The sequence below is a fragment of the Nilaparvata lugens genome, chromosome 6, assembly GCF_014356525.2.
Source record: "Nilaparvata lugens isolate BPH chromosome 6, ASM1435652v1, whole genome shotgun sequence".
Lineage (NCBI taxonomy): Eukaryota > Metazoa > Arthropoda > Insecta > Hemiptera > Delphacidae > Nilaparvata > Nilaparvata lugens.
In genome coordinates this window covers 41226834-41254801 of record NC_052509.1, presented here as the reverse complement: position 1 = coordinate 41254801, position 27968 = coordinate 41226834, and the positions used below count along the sequence as shown (strand labels likewise).

At 33.8% G+C, this 27968-nt stretch overlaps 1 protein-coding gene across 2 annotated transcripts; it reads left to right on the top strand.

Annotated features, from left to right (window-relative positions):
- The first annotated feature begins 772 nt into the window (after positions 1 to 772).
- LOC111059392 (rac guanine nucleotide exchange factor JJ) lies at positions 773 to 27968 on the top strand. Of its 2 annotated transcripts, none has more exons than XM_022347046.2 (7): positions 773 to 923; positions 1590 to 1701; positions 2563 to 2690; positions 3162 to 3985; positions 4373 to 4495; positions 6334 to 6411; positions 27493 to 27968. In XM_022347046.2, exons 2-4 carry the CDS (start codon positions 1599 to 1601, stop codon positions 3777 to 3779), a joined length of 849 nt encoding a protein of 282 aa, XP_022202738.2. In that variant the 5' UTR covers positions 773 to 923; positions 1590 to 1598; the 3' UTR covers positions 3780 to 3985; positions 4373 to 4495; positions 6334 to 6411; positions 27493 to 27968. The 2 variants fall into 2 exon arrangements, with proteins under 2 accessions (XP_022202738.2, XP_039286745.1); XM_039430811.1 differs by having other exon boundaries at positions 811 to 923.

The following is a 27968-nucleotide window of genomic DNA, read 5'->3' as shown; positions in this document are numbered from 1 at the left end:
CTAGCCCCTTCTAGCATATTGCAATTTCAAAGCAAAAACCTAACCTATCCTAATAACACATTATTAAATATAACCTAAATAAAACCTAACCTCTAACCCTTTCAAATTCAATACTTTAGATTTATTCGTCATCTTTAGAACAAAACATAAACATGTGGTTCATTTCATGAATATGTTCACAAACATGTGATTCAAAGCAAAATCCTAACCCCCTAACCTATCCTTTTACCTTTGAAACAGAGAAAACTCCTATAAAACTCCTTGTAATTCTGTGCTTAGAAACATCAAAAAACATAACTCCACCTAGACCCTAGTCCCTTCTAGCATATTGCAATTTTAAAGCAAAAACCTAACCTATCCTAATAAAACATTATTAAATATAACCTAAATAAAAACTAACCCCTAACTCTTTCACATTTGTTGAACGAGACAAGAACACCATTGCAAATCGTACACTACCATTATAACATGGACCTCACTATAGATACTCAAAGAATACTTTTGAATAACTATGTTATAACTGTGACTGTTGCTGGCCGTTACTCTGTTTCTGAGACAAAGAGAAGCTCCTGTCTTTTGAGGTTATCGTTACTGACACTTCTTATTTTCCGGATCAAGCTGCGGTAGCATAATAAGCCTAGGCTTATTTTTGATCTATAATTTCATTAATATATCATAATATTTAATATTCTAAAATCTGCTTCTGTGTATATAATTTTTAATTGATATTTCTTCATATTATGTTCACACTTTTTTATGTTGGCAGTTCACAGTGGGCAGTTGGCTAGACTGCTAGTTATAGTTTAAAAGAAAAACCGATTACGATTAACGACCGATAACGACCATTTTTATTTTTGGCATTAGTTTGTCATGAAATAATTCTGTATATTTTGTTCTAAAAAAGCTAAGTGATTATATGTAAGGTGAGTTAGATACTAATATCTTATTGAATAAGTTAAACATTTTTATACATTATACCCGTAGGAAATGTCAAATTTTGTTATGCACTAAATTAGGGTTGTAGGGTTCCTCAGATGAAGTTTACAAAATAGGTACTAATGTTTACTTTCAAGAATTAACTTTATAATTTGTTATAAATACCTTGAACTATTGAAAAAGCTTAGCAAGTTTTACTCGAGGCTCAAGTTGACTTATATGTTATATTTTAAATGCTTTCATGTATTAAAAATTTAAACAAATTGTCCACTTGACTTAAAAAATGTCTTAACCAAACTTGGTTAATACTTTAACCATTGTATTAACCAAGATTGGTTAAGACATTAACATTATGAAACCGGTTTCAGCAGGCTTTACAGAAGTTTAGTTGGGTACTAAATTATTTATATTAAGTGTAACCTACTATACGGTAGCTATAGTAACACACAGAAATCAAATGTTTGTGTACCGTAGTCGTTGTAAACTTTCCCCTAGAGGTAAAACCCGCTATCATCCATCCTATCCTTTCCACAAGGGGCCCAAGGCAGCATGTTGCACAAAGGCCCGTCAATTTGCATAACCTCCCTGCTTGGGACAATATAATATCAAGTTCAAATTTCTATTTAATTTAGGCTTGTGTATCTTTGTTGAAGGTTAAAAAAATGAGTTATTCAGAGTTGAACAGTCCCGAAAGGACCCTGAGTGATGAGTTGAAAGAACTGATCGATAACAGAAATATCCTGACAGAGAAAACAAAGCACAAAGGTATGTATTTGCTAATCTTGTACTAGAAGTTTCTCAATGTCAAACGTAGTTAATTAGAATAAGATGGTGTTAGTACACGAATTATTTGCAATAAAAACAGCAACCGAATATCTTTGATTTGAATTCAAGTCCAAAATGATTGTAATAACCCCCAAGGACAAAAGACCTGCCAGTCATACATAGACAGACAGGAACCGCACTGCAGGACTGCGCAGGGTAGGTCTATAACCAGTGACCACTGACCAGTATTCAATTCAATGCAATTCTATTAATTACACCAAAATTACAAAAATAATACAAAAGGTGTGACAGTTAGTGCCAGTTGCACAAAAGCCGGTTAAATTTTAATTGTGGTTAATTCCACGAGATCCAATCAGAGAAGCCGTCTTATCAAATAGGCCTTCTCTGATTGGTTCTCGTGAAATTATTCACGGTTAAAATTTAACTGGCTTTTGTGCAACCGGGCCTTGTACAAAAACAATAATAATTATTCTAATTAGCTTTATCAACTATCTTATTCTTATACAGCTGGAGGTAGGGACTGTCATAAGTATTGGAAGGGTTGTTTAGATAACCCGTTTAACACCCCCCCCTTTCAGCGGTTTATATAAACATTATAAATTAAATATTTATTTCACATGTAACATATAATAATGGCGATTCAACTAATTTATTTTTAAATATATCACGCCTGAAAGCGCTCATTGATATCATGATTTATAGTATCGGAACCTATTCCGATTAGTCGTAGCATTGTAGCCTACTTTTTTAAAAGTAGGCTACAATGCTACAGTAGGCTACAAGTAGGTTAAAAAAATTAATACGGAGTTGAATTATCCTTCGTTTTTGTTTCAATTTCAGTTATCAACGACTTACAAAGAGAGAAAATCGAGAAAGAAGAAAAGAGATTGAACATGCAGATGAAAACTATGAACGAATTAGTTGAATCTGAAAGGAAATATTTGTGTCAGCTTGAAACATTGTTGAGGGTAGGTTCCTCTCTAATCTATTTTGAATAAATATAAGTCATTATAAAACAAGATTGATTAATTAGTAATTGAACCAACTCTAGAACGGTAGAGCTATAGACATAGGTACGTCAAAAGATGATTGAGGAAACTATCTCAATCAATGTTTGAGAGAGAATCAACAGGATGAACTCAAAACTGTTTCTCTTCCTAAACTTGATTTACAGTAACGAAAATTTAGTCCTACTATTTATATAAACCAGCTAAAATAGATAGAAATGTTGAATCTGGGTAATTAGAAAAGTAAAAAATAAATATTGTAAGAAAAAGTATTTTGACAATCATACTCACAAAACTACGCATCATGAAGAAAAACTACCACTTCTACATTTTATGAATTTTCACGTTGAAAATTATCCTTTAAATTATAATTTTTCAATGATTTAAATGCAAATAATCAGACTGATCCATTTATCCATTAATTTTTTTTAGTTTTTCAGAACACCATTGGAAGACACAATCAAAAATACGGCCGCCAGTAAAGTTTTCGAAAACATTGAAACAATCAGAAACCTGAACAAAGTACTTCTTCAAAGGATTAGCACAGACTTGACGCCGAACAAGATTGCTGAAGCATTCATAGAACTTGCGCCATTCTTCAAACTGTATACAAATTACACCAATGATTACAAGCGGACGATATTAGCAATACAGGAGGTCCGCCGACAGAATCAACGAATAGATGATAACGTTGCTCGTCAAGAATCCAGACCTGAAGTTGCCAATCGCATCAATTCACTGCTAATTGTTCCCGTACAAAGAGTACCCCGATATAGGTTGCTACTGAGAGAACTAGCCGAACATACACTGGCCGAATCGAACGAGAAAACATTGGTGGAACATGCATTGAGAAGGATTGAAGAGGTGACTGAGTACATCAACAGCCAGGTCAATCAGCAAGATAATGTTCAGAGATTGCTGCAAATACAGATGAGTCTAGCAGATGGTAAGCCAAGTATTATTCTGCCTGGAAGAACGTTGATAAAAGAGGGAGTACTAATGAAGGTTGCTGATAATGAGGATAAGGGAAACCACGCCATTTTGTGTTGATGTCAGATGCATTGATGTGTTGTAAAATGAAGTCGGGGAGTCTGCATTGTTCAGCGTTCATGCCTCTGAGGAAGTGTCACGCTGAAATGGTGCTTGGTAGAGGCCTTTTCTCGCTAACTGGTCCTGGCTGTAATCTGCTGCTCTATTCCAAAGATGATAGAGTAGTTGAGGAGTGGGTCGATGCTATATGCCAGGCAAAACTTGAGGTAAATAACACCTCATAGAGGCTCTAAGTAGCGTTATTGCTATATTTATTTGGAGTATTATAAAATAAATTTATAATCTATAGACAAAGCTACTTTCTATATTATTTATAAGTGTAAGATCAAAACTGAACGGAAATACAAAGTAGCTCAGTATAGTATTAACTCGCATTAAAAAGGTAGCATGAATTGGACGCTAACAAGCATCCTTATAGCCTAGAGGTTTGGAGAATTTCAAATCGATGCACCGGCCTTGGGTTTGATCCCATGCAATCAGGCATGTTATTTATCCATTCATTAAAAAATTACAATTCCTATAAGTAGTAATATTCATTTTCATTCTTCATACGTACAAATTACTTCTGTAATGAAATGTTTATTTTTTTTCAGTATGAAAAAAGGATAAGCACTCTTCAGAAGAAGGTGTCGTCAAGACCATCCCTACATAGCTGTATAACTCCTTTAAATGAGTCATTTGTTGGAATAGAATATGCCTCGAGGAAACGCAAATTGGTAAATATTATACTTTTTTACATTTATTTGATCTGGGATTAATAATTTCTCAAGTGTAGATGAATAACTTTTTTACTTTCCTTGCCCTATTACCATAGGTAAGGAAAGTATTGCTTTCCGAAAAAATTAAGGTACCCCAATTTCTAAATTTCTATACGTTTCAAGGTCCCCTGAGTCCAAAAAAGTGTTTTTTGGGTATTGGTCTGTGTGTGAGTGTATGTATGTGTGTACACGATACCTCATCTCCCAATTAACGGAATGACTTGAAATTTGGAACTTAAGGTCCTTACACTATAACGATCAGACATGAACATTCTCGATCAAATGCAATTCAAGATGGCGGCTAAAATAGCAAAAATGTCAAAAACAGGGTTTTTCTCAAAAACGGCTCCAATGATTTTGATCAAATTCACACCTAGAAAAGTCATTGATAAGCTTTATCAATTGCCACAAGTACCATATCTGTAAAAATTTCAGGAGCACTGCACCATCTATACAAAGTTTGATTTTAGATTCCCAATTATCAGGCTTCAGATACAAATTGAACAAAAAAAATCAAGTGGAAAAGATTGAGCTTAAAAATCTCTACAATTAATGTTCAGTAACATTTTCTCCTAAAATTGAAAATAAGCACGAAATTCCAGAAAATAAGATTATTCAGTTGCAAACTGTTGGCAACTTTTGATTTTATTTAATCATTTACTATGAAGAGATAGCAGACTTTGTGTGTCTGCAGCGTTATTGTCCTGTCACCAGCTGGCTCAGATCTTAGAAAAGTAGACTTGAGATGCGCGGGAACACTATTGTCAGTTGATCAATTTTCATAACGGCAAGGAAAGTTGTGTAAGTGCACCACACCAGATTTTTTTAATAGTGGAGGTGGTATTGTGCCAGCTTTCTATATTGAATAAAAATATTTCAAAAATAGTAAATTTTTAATGAACTATTTATTTTTATTCTTCAAGTGACATTTTTCGTGGACATGTAATAAATTGTATAAATGTTTTGTCTAGTTCAAATGTTTTGTTTGTAATCCTCCTGTGAAATATTTGTAAATATGCCATTTATTGTATCGGTCAAAACTCATAATTTTTCTCTGATTGGCTGAGAATCAACTGTTGGTGAGAATCAGCCAATAGTCTCTTTCACACCTACCGATTGTTGGTCGACACTTGGAATCGTCCTCGCATTGGCTAAGAATCAGCTGTTAAAGAGCATTAGCCAATCAGAGGACAACTATTCTGAGTGACGACCGTCAATCAATAACTTTGAAACGGCTAATTTGAGGACAATTCTGAGAATGACTGAAATCCTTGAATAAGATTAGTTGAATGATTTGTTTAAAATCCTTTCTTTGAGTGCTCTTTTCTCAAACATACTATAAATATTCTCAATTCAATAAATTCTAGATTACATTGCTAATTGTTGAATACAATAAATTGTCTATTACATGTTTGCTAACAAAATATTTTACCATTTCACCTCAAATGTCTTCTATTGAATGTTCAAATGCTGATCTATTATCTATAAAGTTTTTGTTTCAATTCTTCGATTATGTTTCTATCAAGTATGCCCAATACAATACTTTACTATGTATTATATGTCTTCCCAATAGCCCAAGAATGCCGATTATGCCGATTATAATGTTCTCGATTTATTCAGACCAAGCATATTTAATTGGAAAATACTCATTTTTTAATTGAATTTTTCTTATCTATTAATTCATTTTTCAACTTGTAACTTGCTAAATATTGAATTAAATTCACGAATCATATAAAAAAATGTTTCGTTTGAGCAAACTTATGAATCGTAATAAATACTCTATTAATTTTTTCTAGGATAATCAAGAAAATTGCTTGCCAAATGTGAAAAGATTCCTGAGAATGACTGATTCTTCCAAAGGATCGACAAAGCAGGTAAATATTGAACAATAATTATTTTGTGAATGCAGATCTGTTCAATTCATGATCATTCAACATGAATAACATTTTTTTGTAGTACAACTTGCGAAGGACACTCTTTCTTATATGCTAGCTGCAAAGTCATTACAAAAAACAATTCAATGAATTTTAACTTTTCAATTTCATCATGATTCATGCAATTCATAAATAGCGCAGTATTCATTTTGGTGAGAAAAAGAGGAATTTATCTTTTTTTGTAAAATTAGTTGCAATTATTGAACTCGTCTTGAGATTTTTGGACACAATTGAAAAAGTACTGGTACTATATAAAATGAAATCGAGTTTTATTCTTATTCGTTCTCAAAAATATATAATCAGTATGAAAAAGGCTCCTTACACAGGCTATTGCCTGTGGTTGAGGAGCGAGTTGCTAAAAGTATTATGTACATCAGTATCATAAACTAATTGCTGACGTAGAATAGAATAGATTTTATTCCTTTAAGCGGAATAATGAAAATCATTCATATCTGACGTAAGATAACATACATGCTTACTGAAGAAAATAATAGAAAAATAACATTTTCAATACAAAAATAATTCAAGAGTAGCGAGTAGGAGGTAACTTAATGACAAGCTTGAGTAAAAAATGAATAATAATAAGACTACAATTGAATTTTTTTTTAGAACTAGTCACTTGGACTAACCATTAATTTTAATCTATCATTTCTTAAAAAGTAAAACACATTTTAAAATACTAAATTCTTCCAATTTAATAATTTATTTTATTAAAACTAGTCCCTTGGACCAACCATTAATTTTAATCTATAATTTCTTAAAAAGTAAAATACATTTAAAAATACTAAAGTCTTCCTATTGAATAAATAGACATAACTAGAGGTATCATCATTTACAAGTGCTAGAATTTATTAGCTTACAATAATATTCTTCCAACTCCCCACTTCTTATGCTGAAGATCCATTCATTAACAATTTTTTTTAAGACCAATTCTTTTGTTTTCGGTGTTTCTGATATTTTTCAGTAAATTGAAGAAAAGAATATTAATTTTATAATGATGAATGTAGTAAATGTCTTAATGTCATTGGCGAAACCACAATATCAGTACCGTATCTGAAGCGGATCGATTTGATGGGTGTGACGGATGTTAGAGAACAAACCAGATTTGTGTTTGAAGATGTACATGATCACTGTTCTAATATACAGTTGATTGATGTTCGAAACTTTAAATTACTGAAAACTTTTACTTAACTCATTTTTTACTTAAAATCTTTGAAGTGTAATATTTATTTTGTCTAAGTTTATTTACCTTTTGTAACTCATTTTTTTCCTGTAACTGGGCACCCGCCGAAAAACTTTTGAGTTTGGCAGGACCCTCAACTGTTTGAATTGTGAATAAAATTTTGATTTGATTTGACTTGAAATTACAGGGTATCAGTGGGGTATCTTCTAGATTCATTCAAAACAATTGTAGTCGAGCAGGTGTAACCCGTGCTCATAACGTTAGTCCGGGAGCAAATGTCATTCCGTGGTCATTTTTGGGTAACAGCCGTGGAAGATGTCTCATTTTCTTCGTTAGGTCTAGCATAATACGGATCATGATGATGATAAGTCGAAATCACAGGCAAACACCTCGGAAACATGATGGCTGCCAAAAATGTTTAGGGTTTTTCTCTATCGCTTGTCTTTTAATGACCGTTCAAGATAATGCGTAGAAAGATAATATCTATGATGGCAATCTCAAAAATATTTGTCATCATAGAAAAATCCAAGATGGCAGCCAGAATTGACTGTTCAAAAAAGAGTCTGTCAATGATAGATAGATATTCTCTTTCTATAGTGAGGTCCACATTATAATGGCAGTGTACGATTGACAATACTGTTGCTGTCCTTTTCTATCATACAACAAAACAGATAGCACTATCTCTCTCTCGCTTTGCAATGTTGTCTATTTGCCAGAATATTTTATATTCACTTTTGACAGTGACTGTACAAAACTGACCAAACAATTCTCAGCCGCTTTTTTTTCTTCATTCTATGAAAATACTAGAGTACACAAGTCGTATAATTGATTTAAAATGTATTTTTGAAACAATGAAATAATTTTTAAACATTACCTTATGAGAAGCACAAATTAAAATACCTGAAATGACATTTTAAAAGTTGATAACTAACCATCCTGGACTTCATCCATGCTTCAGATAGCCTACCCGTATAGGTTAGACCTATTCGTACCTGTATTTAATAACATTGAAAATTTATTTCAAAATCCATTTAAATTACTTATTTTTAAAAAGTATTCCTATTTTTCTATTATTTTAAAAAGAAATTGGAATATCATACCAAATAACTCAATTTCTGTTGTTTTGAAATTCAGATCAGTGTATCACAGCTTTTTAAATTAGCCGCCATTTCAGGTTTGTATAAAAATTAAAATCTGATCTCAGGTATGAAAGCAAATTTTTGAATCAAATTATGAAAAATATATTTTCTTGATTAATTTTACATTAAATTAATTATTTTATTAAGGAAATGATAATTATTATTAGATTAAATTTAATGGGATGAAATGAGTAACAGCTGTGTACAGTCAGTGGCAAAATGGAGAGACTTGGCAACGTTTTTCTCCTATCTTTCTTCACTGCCATTATAACGTGGAGCTCACTATACACATCATCACGAAGAGATTGATACAATTTCCAAGTCTGTACCTTCAAGGAGTCATTAGTTACACGGTTTTCTAATTTTTTTAGGTTTGGCCTAAATTATGGTGAAAAAACGTGTTTTCCGCTGCAAACTGTACTTTTCTCTTTTTCCGATGACGCCCCCGCCGTAGAACATGCACGTACAGCCTTCAATCAGATGTAATTTTAAAGCTTTAGAAATTCTTTACAACACTGTGCCAATAATATCAGTGTTTATTCACTTTAAAGACATTCACAGGGTGAAAAAGTAAAATTTTGTCCCCAAAAATCAGATTTGAAGAGTTTGAAGTTATATTTACCACAGTATAAGACGTTGGAATAAGATGAATTTTTTGAATATTGTAGTATGATTATTTTAAAGCCTCCAGATGGCTGAATTGATCCGATATCCTCAACATTAATAGAATTGCAGACGATTCCATGAAAATCGACATATTTTTGTCACCATCTTGTTTTTTCATGATGACAAACAATTTTGAGTTTGTCATCATGGACATTCTCTTTCTAGTCCTGGCGCTGGCTTACATTGAGCATACATGAGAGAGGCAGAGAATTTGACTTCGGATTATTGTTAGGGGGTCTTTAGTGTATATGAAACTCGATGTCGTCACGTCCTAGGGTGGTCGACAGCTTGGGGGGGAGGAGGGTAAGTTGTAAAAATCGCCTGTCCTGCAGTTACTATTCATAGTACAGCTTTTATTTTTTTCTCAATATTATGTACACATAACTGGCTTTCAATGTGGTCCTCTACATTTTTGCGATAAATCGCATTAGCCCAATCAAATAGTACATCGGACCAAACAAAAATTAAGGTAATTGATTTTATTGCTTTAATCGGTCCATTGGGGTTCTAGTAAGAGTAATCTATGGTTTCCCACCAAAATTTCTGAAGGCATAACTTTTGGCAGCCTAAAAACCACTAAATTTTCGTACTTTTTTCAGTTTTTCCACGATATCTCCAAAACCAATTGTTCTATCAATATTTTTATTCTATACTTTTTTAAAGAACATTAAATTCTCTACAATTTTTATCTGTAAAACGTTCATCTATCTCCTATATGAAGCGAGTTATAGCTTGTCGAAAATTGGTAATTTTTTTCAACTTTGCAAAAAATCACGAAATCCTTATATTTTTCCTTTTTACTTCTTATAAAGTCGTATTATATATTATTTGATCGTAATTAGAGTATTACTGAGATGTTAATACAATCACTGATGAAAGATTTTGAACAAAAAATGTATATTTTAGGATAGTGGTTAAATTTATCAGACTCATGATTTGGCGCTAACTGTTGTTGGGTGAATTCAGACTAAATGCTAATTGCTTAAAACGTCCATTGTTGGGAATGAAAAGTGCACGTTATACATTATTATAGTGTGAAAATTATCAAGTACTACACTAGATAGTCCAGTTGAGGATGAAACAGCAGAATGCCTACATGAAATCTACTCTTTTAGTTGCGCCAGTTTTGTGGAAGACATGCCTATTATTACTGCCTCCTTTGACGTTTGGATGGGCCTGGTTGTAAGTTGCTTTCCTCCCGGAGCTCTGGTGCTTTGCCGGCCTCTCTGTCATCATCGTTTTCGGGGTTGCCAAAGTCCGGGGACAGGTCATCATATTCATCCTCAAGGGTTGCCTCCACGATATTTCGCAGTTCACCCCACTGCAATTTTTGCAGATGGGTGAACATTTTAATCCTGCTTTGATGCATGTACATGCCTTACTACATCCAGTCTTACATTGGCAGGACACAATGTACAGAAGAGACTCTGGTGCAGGCTGCTGCGACATTAGTGTGGGCTGAAGAACACTGCCATCACTACTTAAAGACCACCCCCAATCTGTATTTGTTTAGTTAACTCTTCGTAAGAAAACTGACACTCATCAGAATTAGTCTCCATATAGGAAAAAATATGGTCCATGGCATCATCAACATCTCGAGATTGTGGTCGCCCCTTCTTTCCTCTTAGACCAACTGGCAGGTAAAGTTTTTTGTTACATTCACTATGGTACCATGCATCTACAGCTATCAAGTCAGTCTCACTCTGGAAACGTTCAATCAATTTCATTGCCCTTTCAATTTCATCATCCCTTTTCTTTGCAGCATCCAGAACAGAGCTTCTCATTTCCAACTTTGTCACCTTTCAAATAGCTGTTTTGAAAAAGACTTGTTGCCTTTCTTTGCTGAAAGTACTCAGGATTCCCTTGCCCACACATGAAGCATTGCTCTTTGAAGTTGAAGGTACCTCACATGTACCTCGTGATGGACGGGACGGTCCCGCTTGAGGTGACGCCTGAGGTGACGAGTGCCATAAACAGCTACTCATCTTCAAGAATTTCTTGGCACAATGAAGATTTGAGATTTGAGTGGGTTATGAATAAGGAAAGGTGTAGCTTATGAATTGATAGATACGAGGAGATGCATACTGCTATTAGTTTTGGATTTACATACTTTTTTTAACAAGAGTTGTGAATACTCACCTCTCCGTTTTTCTTGAGAAAGCGTTGATGGTGAGGATTTTGACGTTTAACACTACATTCTAACAATCTTTCTAGTCCTCTCTGGGTCACAATGTGACTTGACTCACCTTCTTTAGTTGTCTGAGAAATGAAACACAGTGTATCGTCGATCCCACTCATTGTTTTACACGCTAGTCACAGTAACAAACCCTACAATCAAGGTAAACTCGTAAACTGAGTAGCTGCAGTTCACGCAGACTCCTATGTGAGGAGAAGTGTCACGTGACCATTCCCCGTCCATATGCGTTGGGGCTCGAAAGGGTTTCAAGAGGCTCCATTTAGGTCCCCAAGTCACTACCACTGAACCACTACACAACCTTTCCCAAGAATGGACATTCATATTATATTCAAACTTTACTTTTACATTTAGATAAACATTTGTATAGATAGTATTGCAAACGATTCCTTGAAATAGCATAATAATAATTGTTGAAGATTTTGAATACATTTAATCACCATTCCGTTGAATAACTTCTAGAAGTTTATATAACTTTCTGAGTAATTTATTTTAAAATAACTTTTATTTCACTTATTTTTATTGCAATCTAGAATCTAACCAGAATGATTATCACTGATCTCATACACATCATGACAACACCATTATCACGATCAATTAATACTATAGACGACTAATTCAGCCGTAAATCCGACTAAAGAACGTGAATTTGGTGATTTTTCGCAGAATTGAAAAAAATTACCAATTTTCGACGAGCCATAACTCGCTTCCTATAGGAGATAGATCAACGTTTCATAGATGAAAATTGTAGAAAATTTAATGCTCTTTAAAAAAGTATAGAACAAAAATATTGATAGAACAATTAGTTTTGGAGATATCGTGGAAAAACTGAAAAAAGTACAAAAATTAAACGGTTTTTAGGCTACCAAAAGTTATGTCTTCAGAAATTTTGGTCGGAAACCATAGATTACTCTTACTAGAACCCAAATGGACCGATTAAAGCAATAAAATCAATTACCTTAATTTTTGTTTGGACGGGTCGCTTTATAATGACTATTTGACTGGGGTACATAGTTTATCCGTAAAAAATAAAATATCTCGAAAAATGTATTTTTTTTATTATGGACTTTTTGTTATTTCTCGAATATTCAAGTAATTAGCCGACTTAGAGGAAAAGGCTCCCAATAAACGTTGTAGGTCGTTTCTTCCTGAATCCAATGATATATATAGTTTGGGAGTTACGATCATAGATGCGGCAGTGGGAGGGGGATGAGTAGTACTGTTACACTGTGGCGCGGTCCTCCCCCATGATTAATGCGCGTAATGGCCTGTCTATCGTATCGCTCCTACTAGTCTATGCATTCAAATTATGTATTTCAGGAACGCTATCTTATCTTATTTATTTTCGGTCGCTGAACACGATTTTTCAACTCTCAAGTCTGAATAATTGATAATTCTCATCATAATATACTAATTATGGTCAAAATTACAAACTTCATCTCATTCTGCAAGGAAACTAAGAAATGACTGTTTGAAATAAACGAAACTTGAGTTTCAAGAAATATATTAAGGACTCGCCACACCAAGCTCGCCAGTACCGCCGAGGTAGTACCGCTGGTGGTAGTTTTCTCGGCTGAGCACGCCACACCGAAAAACGTCTGCTAGCGGTAGTCTCCGAGTAGTGAGTCTAGTTTTGGGGGGTGAGACGTACTAGTTGCGTTGTGTTGCAAGGAGGAGAGGTGCGCATGCGCTACCTCTTCGAATCGCCTGCCATGTATTCAGGTTGAGCGCGCCACACTGAGCTCGCTTTGTCCGCCGTACTACCTCTCAGCGAAGTTTTGTTGAATCGCCTAGCAGGCGGTCGTAGGTGGTAGTGCGCCGTACTACCGCCGCGGTAGCGAGCTCGGTGTGGCGCGCTCAACCTGAATACATGGCTAGCGATTTTTAAAACTTCGCTACCGCCGCGGTAGCGAGCTTGGTGTGGCGTGCCCTTTAGGATAGAATAATGATAATATCATTTATATGTGTTTATGTTCTATTATTTTTATCTCAAATTAATTTATTGTGATACGCTGCAGGCTAAACTATATTTATTAATTGCACACTGGCCACGCTTACTTGATATAGTGGTCAGTTAATTTCCAAGAAATATTTGTGGAATTTCTTAGTTCTTCATGGTGGAAATGGAATTTCATCATTCATTCATTATCATAATGATTAAGCTTAGTATGAAAATGTTAATCTTTCGTGAATCTTCAGTTTGTCGTGAACTTTTGAGAAATTATATCCAATATAATATTAGATATGTGTCAAATCAAAATGAAAAAAAAAATTAAATATTCATTCATATTATTTCTAACAGTATTATTATAATAATGATATTTCACTAACTTTTGATTGATTCATCCATTATGGTATTCCCGTTCAGACTGTTTTGGAATGGTAACAAGTTATTCAGTATCAAAATTTGGGACTCGAATAGTTTTTGGCCATGCCTGTTATTCTTTCCAAAACATATTTATATGATTTGTAATTTTATCCACAAATGAATGAATGAATGTATGTATTCCTGCACGTAGCTAACGTATGGATTATTCCTTTATAGATTCTTGCATGTCACATTAATAAATCTTTGCCACAGATTTAGAAATCAAGTCTCGATGGTTTGGAGAGCAAATTATTGGAGTGATTCTTTTACTCTGCTGCTTCTAATATGTCCACTACCTTGTTTGATTTTAGATCATAAGTTATAGTTCTGGGGTAACCAAACAACTTAAAAAAAAAACTTTATTTTCAAATACATAATTATAAAATATACAGCGAATAAGAGAGAAGTGCTCTCGGTGAAGTTTGGCAGTAGACTGACTAAAAGTACTATGATCGAGCATTACAATGGAATACAAAGTCAGCAATAATATTAGGTGTTACCAGATGTAACTCCTCCCCCCTAAGAGTGAAGCTGCCCTCAGCTTCAAAGAAAGAAAAAATATATATATTATATTTAAAGTATTATAACCAACTAAGTACATGGTAGTCTGGGGCATATTTGTTCTGGTTCACGCTGCACAGTATCATTTTCAACTTCAGATTTACAACAGATTAAGTTACAAAGTTTGTGCCAGATAAACAGCCGTTTGAGAAATATTATAACAATCAATAAAATTATAGTAAAAATAAGCGATAGAATAATACATAGGTTTCGATTATCGTTCAGAGGTAACTCATCTAGAACATCAAGTTTTTGAAAATTTATATTAGCAGTATGTACTTGATCAAAGTTGAAGTTGGATAGTCATTTGTTTTCTACAAATTCAGTTGGAAGTACAATTTCGTTTTCCCAAAATATATTTGGTTTGTAGTAACCAATCAGTGTTTCTGAGCTATTAATTTTCAACAATTGCGTTTTCTTATTAAGAAAAAGAGTAATATTATTGTTCACATCAGTATTCAGAACCGTACATGTACTAAAATTAAATAATATAAAACTATCAACTATTTCTACATATTTTATGAAAGAATCTCCGTTTTTCAAAACTACCTTACTACATCCGTCTAGATTCCTATCAATTAATAATTGCTCAATACATTATACAATTAAGTTTGCTTACTGCACTACAATAATAATCATCATAAATGAGTTCACAATTTCCAGAAAATAATTTGTCATTTCGAAGAACAAAAGAAGGTGAGGAAGAGAATTCCTCTATTCTCTATTATTTACTTCTATGAGCAGATTAAGCTTATTATGTATAAAGTGGAACTCCCCCCCCCCCCTATACACAGATGGATAGTCTAGTAGGGGGATTCCATTGAAATTTTGTTACCGACAATGACAGGATAAGACAATAGAAAAAACGTTTCATAAACAGTTGACAATAGCGGTACGTCCACAAAATATGAAATATGGTCTTTAAATATTCCACAATGTACTTTGCTTAGTTTCCATAACACACTAATTTTATTTGAAATAAAGCTGACATTTGAGTTTTTTGTAGGAGAAAAATATCATCATGAGAAATAATAGAAGAATGGAGTATTTTCAATTTACAAAATTCGAGACTAGTTAAAATGTCAGATATTTTATTATGCAGAAGCAGGAGCGAGTCGAATAACAAAGAGGATTGCTGATTCATTTCCATTCGGTTGGATTCATTGAACAAAGAATTAAAGTAGTTGCTGATTTTTAGATTATTCGCTCTGATTACTTTCATCTCATTATTGAATTCGTTAATTAATTTCTGATTTACAGAAAATTTCTTGTCTACATTGTTACTAAGATGATATTCATTAGATTGGACTGTCTGCAAAATTTTGTCATATCTTGCCTTATCATCAGCATCCATGTTCCCAGTGATCCACGAAATCGCGGATCCTAAACCATTAAAAAGACCTCTTTTCTGCCTATAATTAACTGATTGGATATCATTCAATTTATTCTTGGTGTATTACAAATTCAATTTCATCATACTTATCGATTCTTATCAATATTATTTCTTTTAGCGAGAAAATCAACAAATGTTTCAATATTACTTAATTCTAAACGTAAATAACTAGTATTAATATTATGAACATAGGTAAAAGTTTCATTAATGATATATGAGAATTCTGTATCTTGATTGGAGCAATACCAGATGTTCTGCTCAAATCTACCATCTTATAAGACGTTGCTGGGACCAGCAACAGGAGAATTAGGGGCAGTACCATCACGTCCTGTAACAAATAAATCCTTTTTCTTACCCTTTACCGGCTTTTTAGGCCGTTAGGGTGCAATTTAAAAGGGCGTTTTTGGATAGCTTTAGGATTCCTAGCTAATTGCTGTGTTGTATCGTAATTTACTTTGATGAATTTCGGTTTTGTTTTCTTATTAAATTTCGATTTTACGTGTGGCTCGTTTTCAATTTCAACATTCTTCTCACGGTTAACATTCAATTTCTCAGTACGTTTTTGTTTTTCTACTTCAATTTTATTCTTAATCATTTTATGCACTAGGTTGACTCGTTCAATATACTGTTGGGACAGTTGTTCAGTTACTAATCTCTCTGTTATTCCGTTTACAAAAGGGTTATTCGATATTCCATATGTTATTTCCATAGGAGACATTTTCAAGGTAGAGTTTAGAGTATTATTGAAGGCAATTACCGCTAATTTCATATTAGTTTCAGTGGTTTTGGATTTATTTTCAAGTTGAATGGCATTCAGAATTTCAATAAGTGTAGAATGAGTCCTTTCTACCAAACCTTGCGAGTCTGGGTGTCCGGGAGTAACGTAATATGGTTCAATGCCATAAAGTCTCAGGAAATCACGTAGGCCTGCATTGTCAAATTCACGTCCGTTGTCCATTTGTACAATTTTGGGTATGGGGAAAGCAGAGAAATAGTCGTTTAAGCATTCTTGGATATCGACTTGGTTCATACTTTTTATTGGATGAACCGTTAGCCGTTTGGAAAAACAGTCAGTCATCGTTAAAAACTTAATTTTTTCATATTGGAAGCAATCAATCTGTATTTTTTTTCGAACGGTGTTTCAGGAGTGGGTGTGATTTTATAGTCAACTCGAACGGGTTTCCTGTCATATTCAACCTTTAAGCAAACAGCACATTTATTAATGTAACCAGTCACGTCCTGTAGCATTGATGACTAATAATATTTACGTCGTATTTGATTATAAGATTCATTGATACCGCGGTGGAATGTTTTACCCTCATGATAATTAGAGATCACCTGCTTTTGTTCATCATTTTGTGTCACATCTAAGTTCATTCTTTTATACCGTTTAAGTTTGATCGAATCAAAAGTCTCTAGTAGTACGTTCTTGAAATTGTTAAAAATCCGTTCATACTCATCGTATAGGGCTCCTGCACGCGAGCAGAAAACTCCATACTTTGTATTCGGTTTCAAATACTCTATACATTTGTCCTTCATGTCATCATAATCATTAGCATTCCTAAAATAAATAATCAATCTATTTTTAGCAAAAATCTTAATCAAGTGAGGGGGTTGGTCACCTTGTTCAAGTACTAATTGGTTATGTTCTTCATTCAGAATCTTATCGTCGTCAGCAATAGTTACTTGCTCGTTTGAACTCTCTTGAGAGTGCATCGTGGCTAAACTGTTATTATCATCTTCACGTTCATTACCATTTTCATAATCAATATCACGCACAATGTTTTCATTAGCATCATTATTTACAACGTCGTCATTTATATTATCAATACATATAATATCATCATTATCAGTTCCTACGGCAGGGTTATCTATTTGTTGGAGAATTTCATCAAGGGAACTAATGTCTATGGAGGGAGCTTCAGTACGAGTATTGAATTGCAGCAATTCTTCCACGTTAATGTCATCGTATTCATGATCAGGGTCATGAGTACTATTATCAAAACCGTGAAAGCCATCTTCTAGACCAGTTTCGTGGGGGTCAGTAGCAATATTCGCAAACCCACGAAAGCCATCTTCAAAACCTAAAAAAGCATCTTCCTCATTTTCCATCATGTTAACATTATTAGGACGAGACAGAGCGTCCGCTACGTAATTGGTCTTCCCATTTATGTAATAATATCAAAATCAAATTCCTCTAATAATAGTTTCCATCTAATGAGTTTCAAGTTCGGTTCTTTGATGCTATGAAGCCACTGGAGAGGCTTGTGATCAGTTTGAATGAGAAACTTCCATCCGTATAAATAAGGTCTGAAATATTTACAGCACCAGACAATAGCCAATAACTCTTTTTCTATGGTGGAGAGATTGATCTCATGTTTATTCAAAGTTCGCGAAGCATACGCTACTGGTAGATCTTTTCCTTCAAAAACTTGGGATAATACCCCTCCTATAGCATAATTGCTCGCGTCAGTCGTGACAATGAACTGTTTAGAGAAATCAGGGAGTTGTAATATTGGACTGTTCTGTAACATTGTTTTCAATTTTTCAAATGCATTTACATATTCTGTATTATTAATATCGATCTTTACATCCTTTTTCAATGCCTGAGTCAGAGGTTTAGTGATTTTTGCATAGTTCTGTATCATTTTCCTATAATAGCCTGTTAACCCTAAGAATTGTTTGATTTGTTTTTCGGTTTTAGGTATTTTAAAATCCTTTATGGCCTGCAATTTGGCTGGGTTAGTTTGAATACCGCGTTCTGAAACAATGTGGCCAAGGTATAACAATTCTCTTTTGAAAAATTCGGTTTTGTCAAGCTGTATTTTGAGATTGTGATTTTGTAGTTTATGGGTCATTTTCGTCTAGCATCTTCGCAGGACAATAGTGGGGCTGGTATATCGGCGAAAAACATTTCAGCTGTTCTACCTGAAACAAGGGTGATGGCTTACGAACATTTGATACCTTCAACGCTTGAACTGCTAAATACGACCAGAACAATAGCTCGGGAGAAAGGATATCGCTTTGTGTGGGTACGTGATGGTAATATTCTTGTCAAAAAAGACGAAACCAGTAAGAATGTTTTACATATTAAAAGTGATGTGGACCTTTCTAAGATGTAAGTACTAAAGACTTGTTTAACAATGAACAGTAAAATAATTTTATTATGGACATTTTTGAAAATTTAGATGAATTCGATGAAGTTGAGACATTATGTTTGAATAACTCTAATGATTATTACAATATTATTTCTAATCAACCCAGTGTAAATTTTGATATAATTCATAGTAATATCAGATTCATTGGGAAGAATTTAGACGAGTTCTGTTTAGAATTTGCTAATGTATTGCCATTTATAGACATGATTGTATTATCTGAGACGGGTCACCAAGGTGTTAGGCCCATAGGGTGTGATATACCTGGTTTTAATCAGTACTATTCAATGAATCACACAAATAGAAATGGGGGTGTAGTAGTTTACTTGAAAAAAGATTATGATCATGTTCATGTGCGGGAATGCACAATAGTTGGGGCTAGTTGTCTCGTGATAGAGCTGAAAATTTTTGAGGAGGAGTGGGTTATTGTTTGTGCTTACAGATCACCTAATGATAATTGCCAGGACTTTGTTAACTCTTTAGCTGAGCTGCTTTCGAATTTAAATTTAGGAAAAAATATTATATTTGTAGGAGATATAAATATTGATATCTTGAATAATAGAAATAACATCCACACTGAATCTTATTTGAATTTATTGAACGAAAATGGGCTTATATCTTATGTGAATTGTTTTACAAGGGTTCCATTTCAGGGAACACCTTCGTGTTTAGATCATTATTTCGGTAATGTTCACACTAATAAGCACATTGAACCCATGGTATTGAAGACTTGTATTACTGATCACTATGTTACTTCTCTTAGGGTTCGTTGTGAAATAGACTTGACTAACAATGCTGCTCAGTTGCCACTTGTTGCCACCAGGCTCGATTATGATAGGCTTTTGTCTCTTATCCAGTCTGAGGGCTGGCAGTCTGTATTTTCTAGTAGGGATGTTAATGTTTCAACAGATAACTTTGTAGCAACTCTACAAAGCTATATTGAAAAATCCACTATAAATGTAGCCAAATCTAGTTCGAGGTTTAAAAAAATCAAGCCATGGATTACTCAAGGTTTAGTATTTTCTATTAGAAGAAAGCAAGCTCTATTTAACAAATGTAAAAAGGAACCATTCAATTTAAATCTGAGAAATTATTTTAGAAGTTATCGAAATAGATTGACAGTCCTTATTAGAGAAGCTAAACGATTGTATTATAGCAGAAAAATTGAGGAGGCTGGAAATGATGTAAAACGGACTTGGAATGTAGTTAGGGAGGTAGCTGGTTGTAAAATAAGGAAGGAGTGTTTGGAAGAAATTGAAATTGATGGTAATGTCTATAGTGCTAGGGATAATCCCAATATATGTGCTAATGCTTTTAACGATTTTTTCATCTCTATAGGAGAGAAAATGGTACAAAATATTCCTAGTGAGCCTGGTGACGATTTGCAACCAGACAATCCCCACAATCCGCAAGATTATTTTACTTTTCAATATGTATCAGAGACTGAGGTTGTGGAGGCGATCGAGAGTCTTAGAGGTGCATCTGGGCCTGGTCATGATGGCATTACTGTATCTGTTTTAAAATCTGTTAAAAGTATTGTTGCCTCTCCACTCAAACACATTATTAATGTAAGTTTTGAACAAGGTATTTTTCCAGATTCTTTTAAAACAACTGTAGTAAAACCAATATTCAAATCACAAGACAAAAGGAAAATTACCAACTATAGACCTATAAGTTTACTTTCGAATTTGGCTAAAATAATTGAAAAATGTGTAAAGAGACAGCTACATAAATTTTTGGAAGTGAATAATATTCTGTCAAAAAATCAATTTGGTTTTAGAGAGGGGATGGGAACACAGGAAGCAATTGCTGCTTTTGTTCAAGAAACAATCTTAAACTTGGATGTAGGTAGGAGACAAATAGCTATTTTTCTTGATCTTGCAAAAGCCTTTGATACAGTTTGCCATGATCGTCTACTTGATTGTCTCCGTAGCCTTGGTCTTGAGGATGTGGCACTGGGATGGTTTTGCAGTTATTTAAAGAATAGGCAACAATGTGTTAGAGTCAATAACACTGTTAGTGAATATAAATCTGTTAAAATGGGAATCCCGCAGGGAACAGTGATTGGACCTTGCCTCTTCCTGATCTATATTAATGACTTTTGTAACCTTAATTTAATCAATGGGAAAATATTGTCATTTGCAGACGATGCAGTTTTAATTTTTCATGAAGAAAACTGGGCTAGCACATATGACTCAGCTGCTAGGGGACTGGGAGAAGTAAAAAAATGGCTTGATAGAAGAAAACTGACTCTGAATTTGTCCAAAACAAAATACATATCTTTTTCCTTGAATATACAGAATCAGCCAGTTAATATGTCACTTGTTTTGCATTCTCCAAATTGTCTTAGTCATGTAGATTTAGGGTGTTCAGTTAATTGTAATGAAATAGAGAAGGTTAGCAGTATCAGATATCTTGGAGTAATGGTTGATCAGCATTTAAAGTGGGATGTACATTTGTCGCAGCTTACTACACGATCTAGAAAACTTATTTATTTATTTGTGAAATTACGTTCTGTTTTGCCTATGAAAGTCATGAAGATAGTGTATTATGCACTGGCACAGTCATTGCTCCAATATGGTATTGTGGGTTGGGGTGGTGCATATACAAATGTTCTAAAACCAGTAAAAACAATACAAAATTTAATATTAAAAATTATTCTGAAAAAGAATAGAATGTATTCAACAAGATTGGCTTTTTTGGAATTTTCAGTTCTACCGATTAGACAGATATACCTGAAACACATCATATTATATTATAAGAAGCTATCACTTTTTCATTTCATTAATAGTACGGATTGTGCTATTACAAGACGGGAGGAGTCAGGTCTGGTTACTGTTCCTAGATTATTGACTACTGCTGGTCAGCGTAGCTTCATATATTTATCTCCATTATTTTTTAATATTCTTCCAAGTAATTTGAGAGGTTTACTCGCCCAAAAAAACTTTGGACTACATTTGAAAAAGTATCTGGTTAGCTCTCATGGCTGGGATAGTGCCGAGAATTTCTGGATTACATTAGTATAGTAATTATTCCAATTGAATAGATTTCATTTTGTAACACATCTTATATCATGTTATACACTGGGCTAGGCAATATCAGGTCATTATTATAATTTATTATAATTTACAAATTTTGTTGCATTCTAACACATATTGTATGTAAATATATTGATCTATTATAGCATCACTGATTTATCTTGTTTATTGAAAGGATTTGATTTTAGTTGTTAATGTATATACTGTAATGTTAATTAATAATAAGTAAGTAGTCAAAGTACGGCTGCTCCTTCCCCAAGCTCGAGCTTGCTCTTTTGGGGAAGTAGTTCCTTATGTTTATTTGTATTTCCTATTGATTCATTTTGTTGTTATATTTCTAAATTGTGAATTATTGTAATGCTTTTTCAAGGAATAAATAAATAAATAAATAAATAAATATAGGCCTATTCATATTTCTTTGAAAGAATGGGGGTGCATTTTCAGCCCGAAAGGGAGCCTAAGAAACTCGTAGTGACCATCTTCTGTTGAAAAAACAGTTTTAGGAACAGATTCTGGGTCTATTTCGATTTGATGGAAACCTGAGTACAAATCTATTGTGGAGAAATAAGTGGCTCTCCCAATTTTACCGAAAAGATCTTCAATGTTTGGTAAAGGATATTTATCAGCTATCGTCTTGTCATTAAGTTTCCTGTAGTCTATCACCATTCGTATTTTCTTTTCCCCTGAAGCATCTAGTTTTTTTGGAACAACCCATATTGGGGAATTGTATGGAGAGTTGGAGGGTTGAATGATTTTATTTTTCAGCAGTTTATCAATTTCGATTTGTACGTCTTTCTTGAATATTTGGGGGTACCTATAGTTTCGTGTGTACACAGGATTGTCATCTACAGTATTGATCTCATGTTTTAATAAGTTGTTGAACCAAGAGGAATATTATCAAGCTTTATTATCGCAAGGAATTTGATAATTAAATCGAATATCTCTCTTTTTTCGTCATTCATGTGGTCAGTTTGTAAAGTTTCATGTATCAATTTCTTTATCAATGCAAAATTGTCAGGACGTGTGGTCTTTGAGTCATTATGCGAGTCAAGAATCGTTTCTACTTCCTCAATTTCCATGGGTTCAGGACTGATGGTCATGAGTTCATGAGAGAAAGCTATACAAGTACATTCACCATTAACAATATCAACTATACCTTCTTCAATACAATAGTTAGAATTTCAATTCAATTCAATTTATTAAAACACACAAAACAAGACAAAACAAGATTTACGAAACAAATAAAACACAATAAAATGTTACAAATATAAAAAAACCATGGGCTTAGTGTTTGGGTGTGTTGGAGAAGAGAAAAAAAAAGAGAGGAAGATACCTAGCCAACTATGGTTTCCCATATAATAGGCAGGCAGTAATTTTTTACAGGTTTGAGTAATCCCTGTCCTACAGTGGGCATAGACCTAACTGGGATAGTTATTACATTAAATCCAGGTTTCAATTCAATTTGTTTTCTACTAGAATTAATTACAGATAATAACGGTTTTGATACGTTGCCATAATCTAACGTATTAGTCTCATAATTTACATGGGCTTTGAGTTGTTGCATTGTTTCATTTTTTTTTCAAATTCAAATCAAATTTTATTCACAATTTCAAAAAAAAAAAAAACAATTTAGGGTCCTGCCAAACCTGTAGGTTTTTCGGCGGGTGCCCAATCACAAAAACAATATTAAGAACATAATTAGGTAAGTTTACTAGGAATTTTTATGACATTCGAAGTTCGAAATAAATGAAGAAAAAGACAATATGTAATGTAATAAAAACAGGAAAGTATAAACTAAAAAATAACTTTACAAAGCTTGTTGAATAAGAAAAATCAACTGAAAAGTATGAAAAAGAAGAAGAAAAATAGAAAGAAGGATTGTTTCACACTATCTTGATAAAACATTTCATCGCTGAGGCAGGCGGCAGTGTCAACAATGAGAAAATAGAATTTCAGCCAGCCAGAACTTAGAAATAATATAAAAACTCGCTGGTAATTGTGTAGCCAAATAATAGTAACAATAATAATAATATATATTATAGATAATCTAAGTATATAATAAATTATAAGTTTAGTGTGTTCGCATTAATATTAAGATACATCATTATGTCCTTTTTAGTGTAGTCTCGAATATTTTGGGGAAGTCTATTGAATAAGTAGGGAAGAACATAGTGGAGGGATCTTTTGCCGTATACATTATTGAATCTGGGGACTAGGAATATTAATGGAAATCTCAAGTTGTAAGGTGCGGCAGGAGCAAGAAATCTATACTGAAAATTACATTAAAAAGTGTTATAAGTTTGTAAAAGTAAAAATTCTGGGTGATAGGGTATGGTAAAATATATAGATGTTTTGTAGGTTGTTAGGATCAATATTAAAGACAGGGATTCTGGTTGTTATACAGTTTAATGTTCTCAGTTGGATTCGCTCTATTCTTTTTAAAAGATAATTAGCTGCACTTCCCCATGTTTCAATTCCATATCTAACAATAGGTTCCATCAGTGACTTATAAATTAGATACAAGCAGTCGGGAGTGATGTTTCTATGCAGATAATAAATTTTTGCATTTAGCGCTTGAAGTCTTTTTGCAATGTGATCGATATGAGGATTCCATCTCAGGCTACAATCAATTATAATACCAAGATAACGGGTGCTATTCACTAGATCTAGAGGCGGACATTTGCAAGTTAGAAAAGCATTTGAATAAAGGCAATGGCAGTCATGACTTGATACTGTTGGTATTTCATTGCATCTCAGATGGGGAGACTTGAAGTGCATTAATACAGTTTTTTTTCTATTAACAATTAGATGTCTGTCGTGGGACCATCTTAGGATTCTGTTATAATCCAGTTGGATCAATTGCTGGGCTGTTTTCAAATCTCTATGTCCAACTATCAGAACAGTATCATCTGCATACGTTAGTACTTCTCCATGACTAATTACACTGGAAATTGAGTTTACATAGATGTTATATAAAATCGGGCCTAAAATACTCCTTGTGGTACACCAAAATCATCATTTTTGTGTAATCCACTGTGATTGCCACCCAGGTTGACCATGAAATATCTATCAGTCAGATAGCTCTTGAATAACTCCAATACATTGCCAGTAATTCCTATATTTGATAATTCTCGCAGTAATATCTTGTGATCAAGGGTATCAAAAGCTTAAAAGAATATCGTACCTGTCGGAAAAATCATATATATACATCTTAATTCTAGAAAGATTCGGAAATAATGTGGATGGACCAAAAAATATATACTTATGTCCACCACTTGTACCAGCCGGGGTTTTTACAACAAATTTTTCCTTATATCTAGTTACAGTTGGTGGTACAATTGCAGGATGTACATAATTCATCATCGATCCAGTGTCAACAAGCCATTTTCTGTTTACATCATCGACAAAATAAGGTAGCAATTTATCAATAATATTCAATTCAAGCTGTTTGGGGGGGTTTCCGCCGGATTGGGGCCACACCCTAAAAAATGATCTGCCATTTCATTCACAGCTGATTTTAGATTGTTGAGTTGCGATTGCAACAATTGAATACGAGTCGATGCATTTACTTGATTGATATCATCATTTGATTCATCGAGATAGTGAAGATCCTGGAAAGGATTGTTTCTTGCCGAATTATTAGCATTTCTATTAGTAGAAGCAGTACGCATGGAGACAGTATTCTGGGAGTCCCAGTTGTGAGACTGTTGAATGTTTCGTGCTCCGTTTGAAAAGTTATGAGAATTATTATTGAAAGATTTCGGTTGGAAATTTTGAAATTGCGACTGCTGAAAAGTAGAGGTAGAGGGAACTACACTTTGTTGGAAATTAGAATGTTGAGGCTGTTGAAAATGGATTTGATGAGGTTGTTGGAACCGATTCTGAGTAGTGAAGGGCTGCTGGAACCGATTCTGATTGAAGTGTTGCTGGCGGAAATTCCAAGGAGAGAATTGTCAGAATTGATTGAACACTGCTTGCGGTTGAAAGAAATTCCGCGGTTAGAACTAAGAATTGATTTGCTTTTCATTCACTGCACTTTTGTCACTTACGGGCTCTGCACATTTTAATTGTTTCAAAACAATGCTACAATCACTGCGCAGGGTATCGCGGGCGTCATCCAAGTTCTTGAGTTTGTATACCTGAAGATGAGCTCCGAGTGTTGGATGAACACCGTGAATGAGCGTGCAAACAAGAGTTGTCTCGAGTTCGAGAAGATTTTTCAGGAGATCCCCGGTTACACCATCAAGCTTATAGCGGGTCACCACTCTGGTGCGTTTTTCACTGAGTCTTTGTAAGAAGTCGAGGGGGTGTTCGTATTGGAATGATTTCTTCACAGCAATTTCGGCTATTAGGTCAGGGACTGTGCGTTTATCAGAGAAGCTTTTCATTAAAAGTTCAATAAGTTCAGCTAAGTTGGAACACTCGTAATTTTGTACAACATCATCTGCAGCACCTTGCAAACTGTGGAGGTCAGCAGTAAATAACAGCCAATGATTTTCTTCGCGTTGTGATTGTTCAATTTTATCGTTACAATACAGATTGAAAATGTCTTGGAGAGATTTGATAAATTTTGGAAGATAAATTTTATTGGAAGTTCCATCGAATTTTGGAATACAGTCAAGCAAATATTTCGGGATAGATTTGGTTGACATGATCACAGGGTCTAATTTTTACGGTCGAATGAGTGTAGAAGATGAAGTGAAGAAAATGTTCGCATCTGTACTTACAGTTGATGGTAGTTTTACTTCCGGCCCAAATTTGTGGAAGGAGTCTTCATTGTCTGCCAGGTTGAACTTCGAAGGTCGCCAATTTGCCAATTTTTTGCAATGAATTTTTAACTTTTGAAGAAAGTTCTAATTTTAAATTTTCGAAGAAGGTATCCATTCAGTTTCGACAAAATTATGGAAAATTTATCATAAATTCATTCAGTCTCTGCCAAACTGATCAACTCGAAATTATGCATAATTTTGAGTAGATCAGTTTGGTAGTTCAGATGTGATGATTTGTAAAACAACATATTATCTTTCCTGTACTAAATCCAAAGTTATTTTTATACAGCATATTATATTATATTATAAAGGTCTTGCTGCGCTCTTTAATTCTTGATTCTATTAATTTTGTTTTATATTTATTTTTTTAATCTCTTTTTCCTACATTAATTATGAGGAAAACAACGATTTGATGAATAAAAATTTAGAGTAAATTCCTACAGTCTGATGATGACCAACAACAGGCAGAAACGATCATCACTACCAATGTAAGTGCTTTTTCACTCTGTGTTTTTTAAAATTTAAGTTTAATAAAAATGTCTTTATTACTTTCAGACTTGTTCAGAAAATGGAAATCCACTGAGGGCTGTAATGGAATCAAATAGGCAGGAAGGCGCACAAGGAGGATATTATTCACTTTTCAAGAATTTTTGACTCGTATTGGCAATTGGCTTTAACTTTTGATCGATTTTTGTCCTAAAAGTGATAGAAATATTTATAAGAAATGTTTTAAAGTTTCTATGGATTATTAAATTTTATACTTTTGTGTATGAAACAAAGCATCATCCTTATAATAATATATTTATATTAACTAGTTTTAAAAACTTGAAAATATTTTTTTTATCATTGTTAAGGTTCCTACTTTTGTGTTCACAGAACACCTTTGGTATTTTTTACTTGAAAAGATTGTGTGTAATGAATGAATGAAACTAAAACAGGTGAAACAATTTCACCCAACTTGACAGAACCGGTATGTGTTTGTGCTTTTTGAACTATTCTAATTGGAATAAATTTTAACTTCACAATAAAAA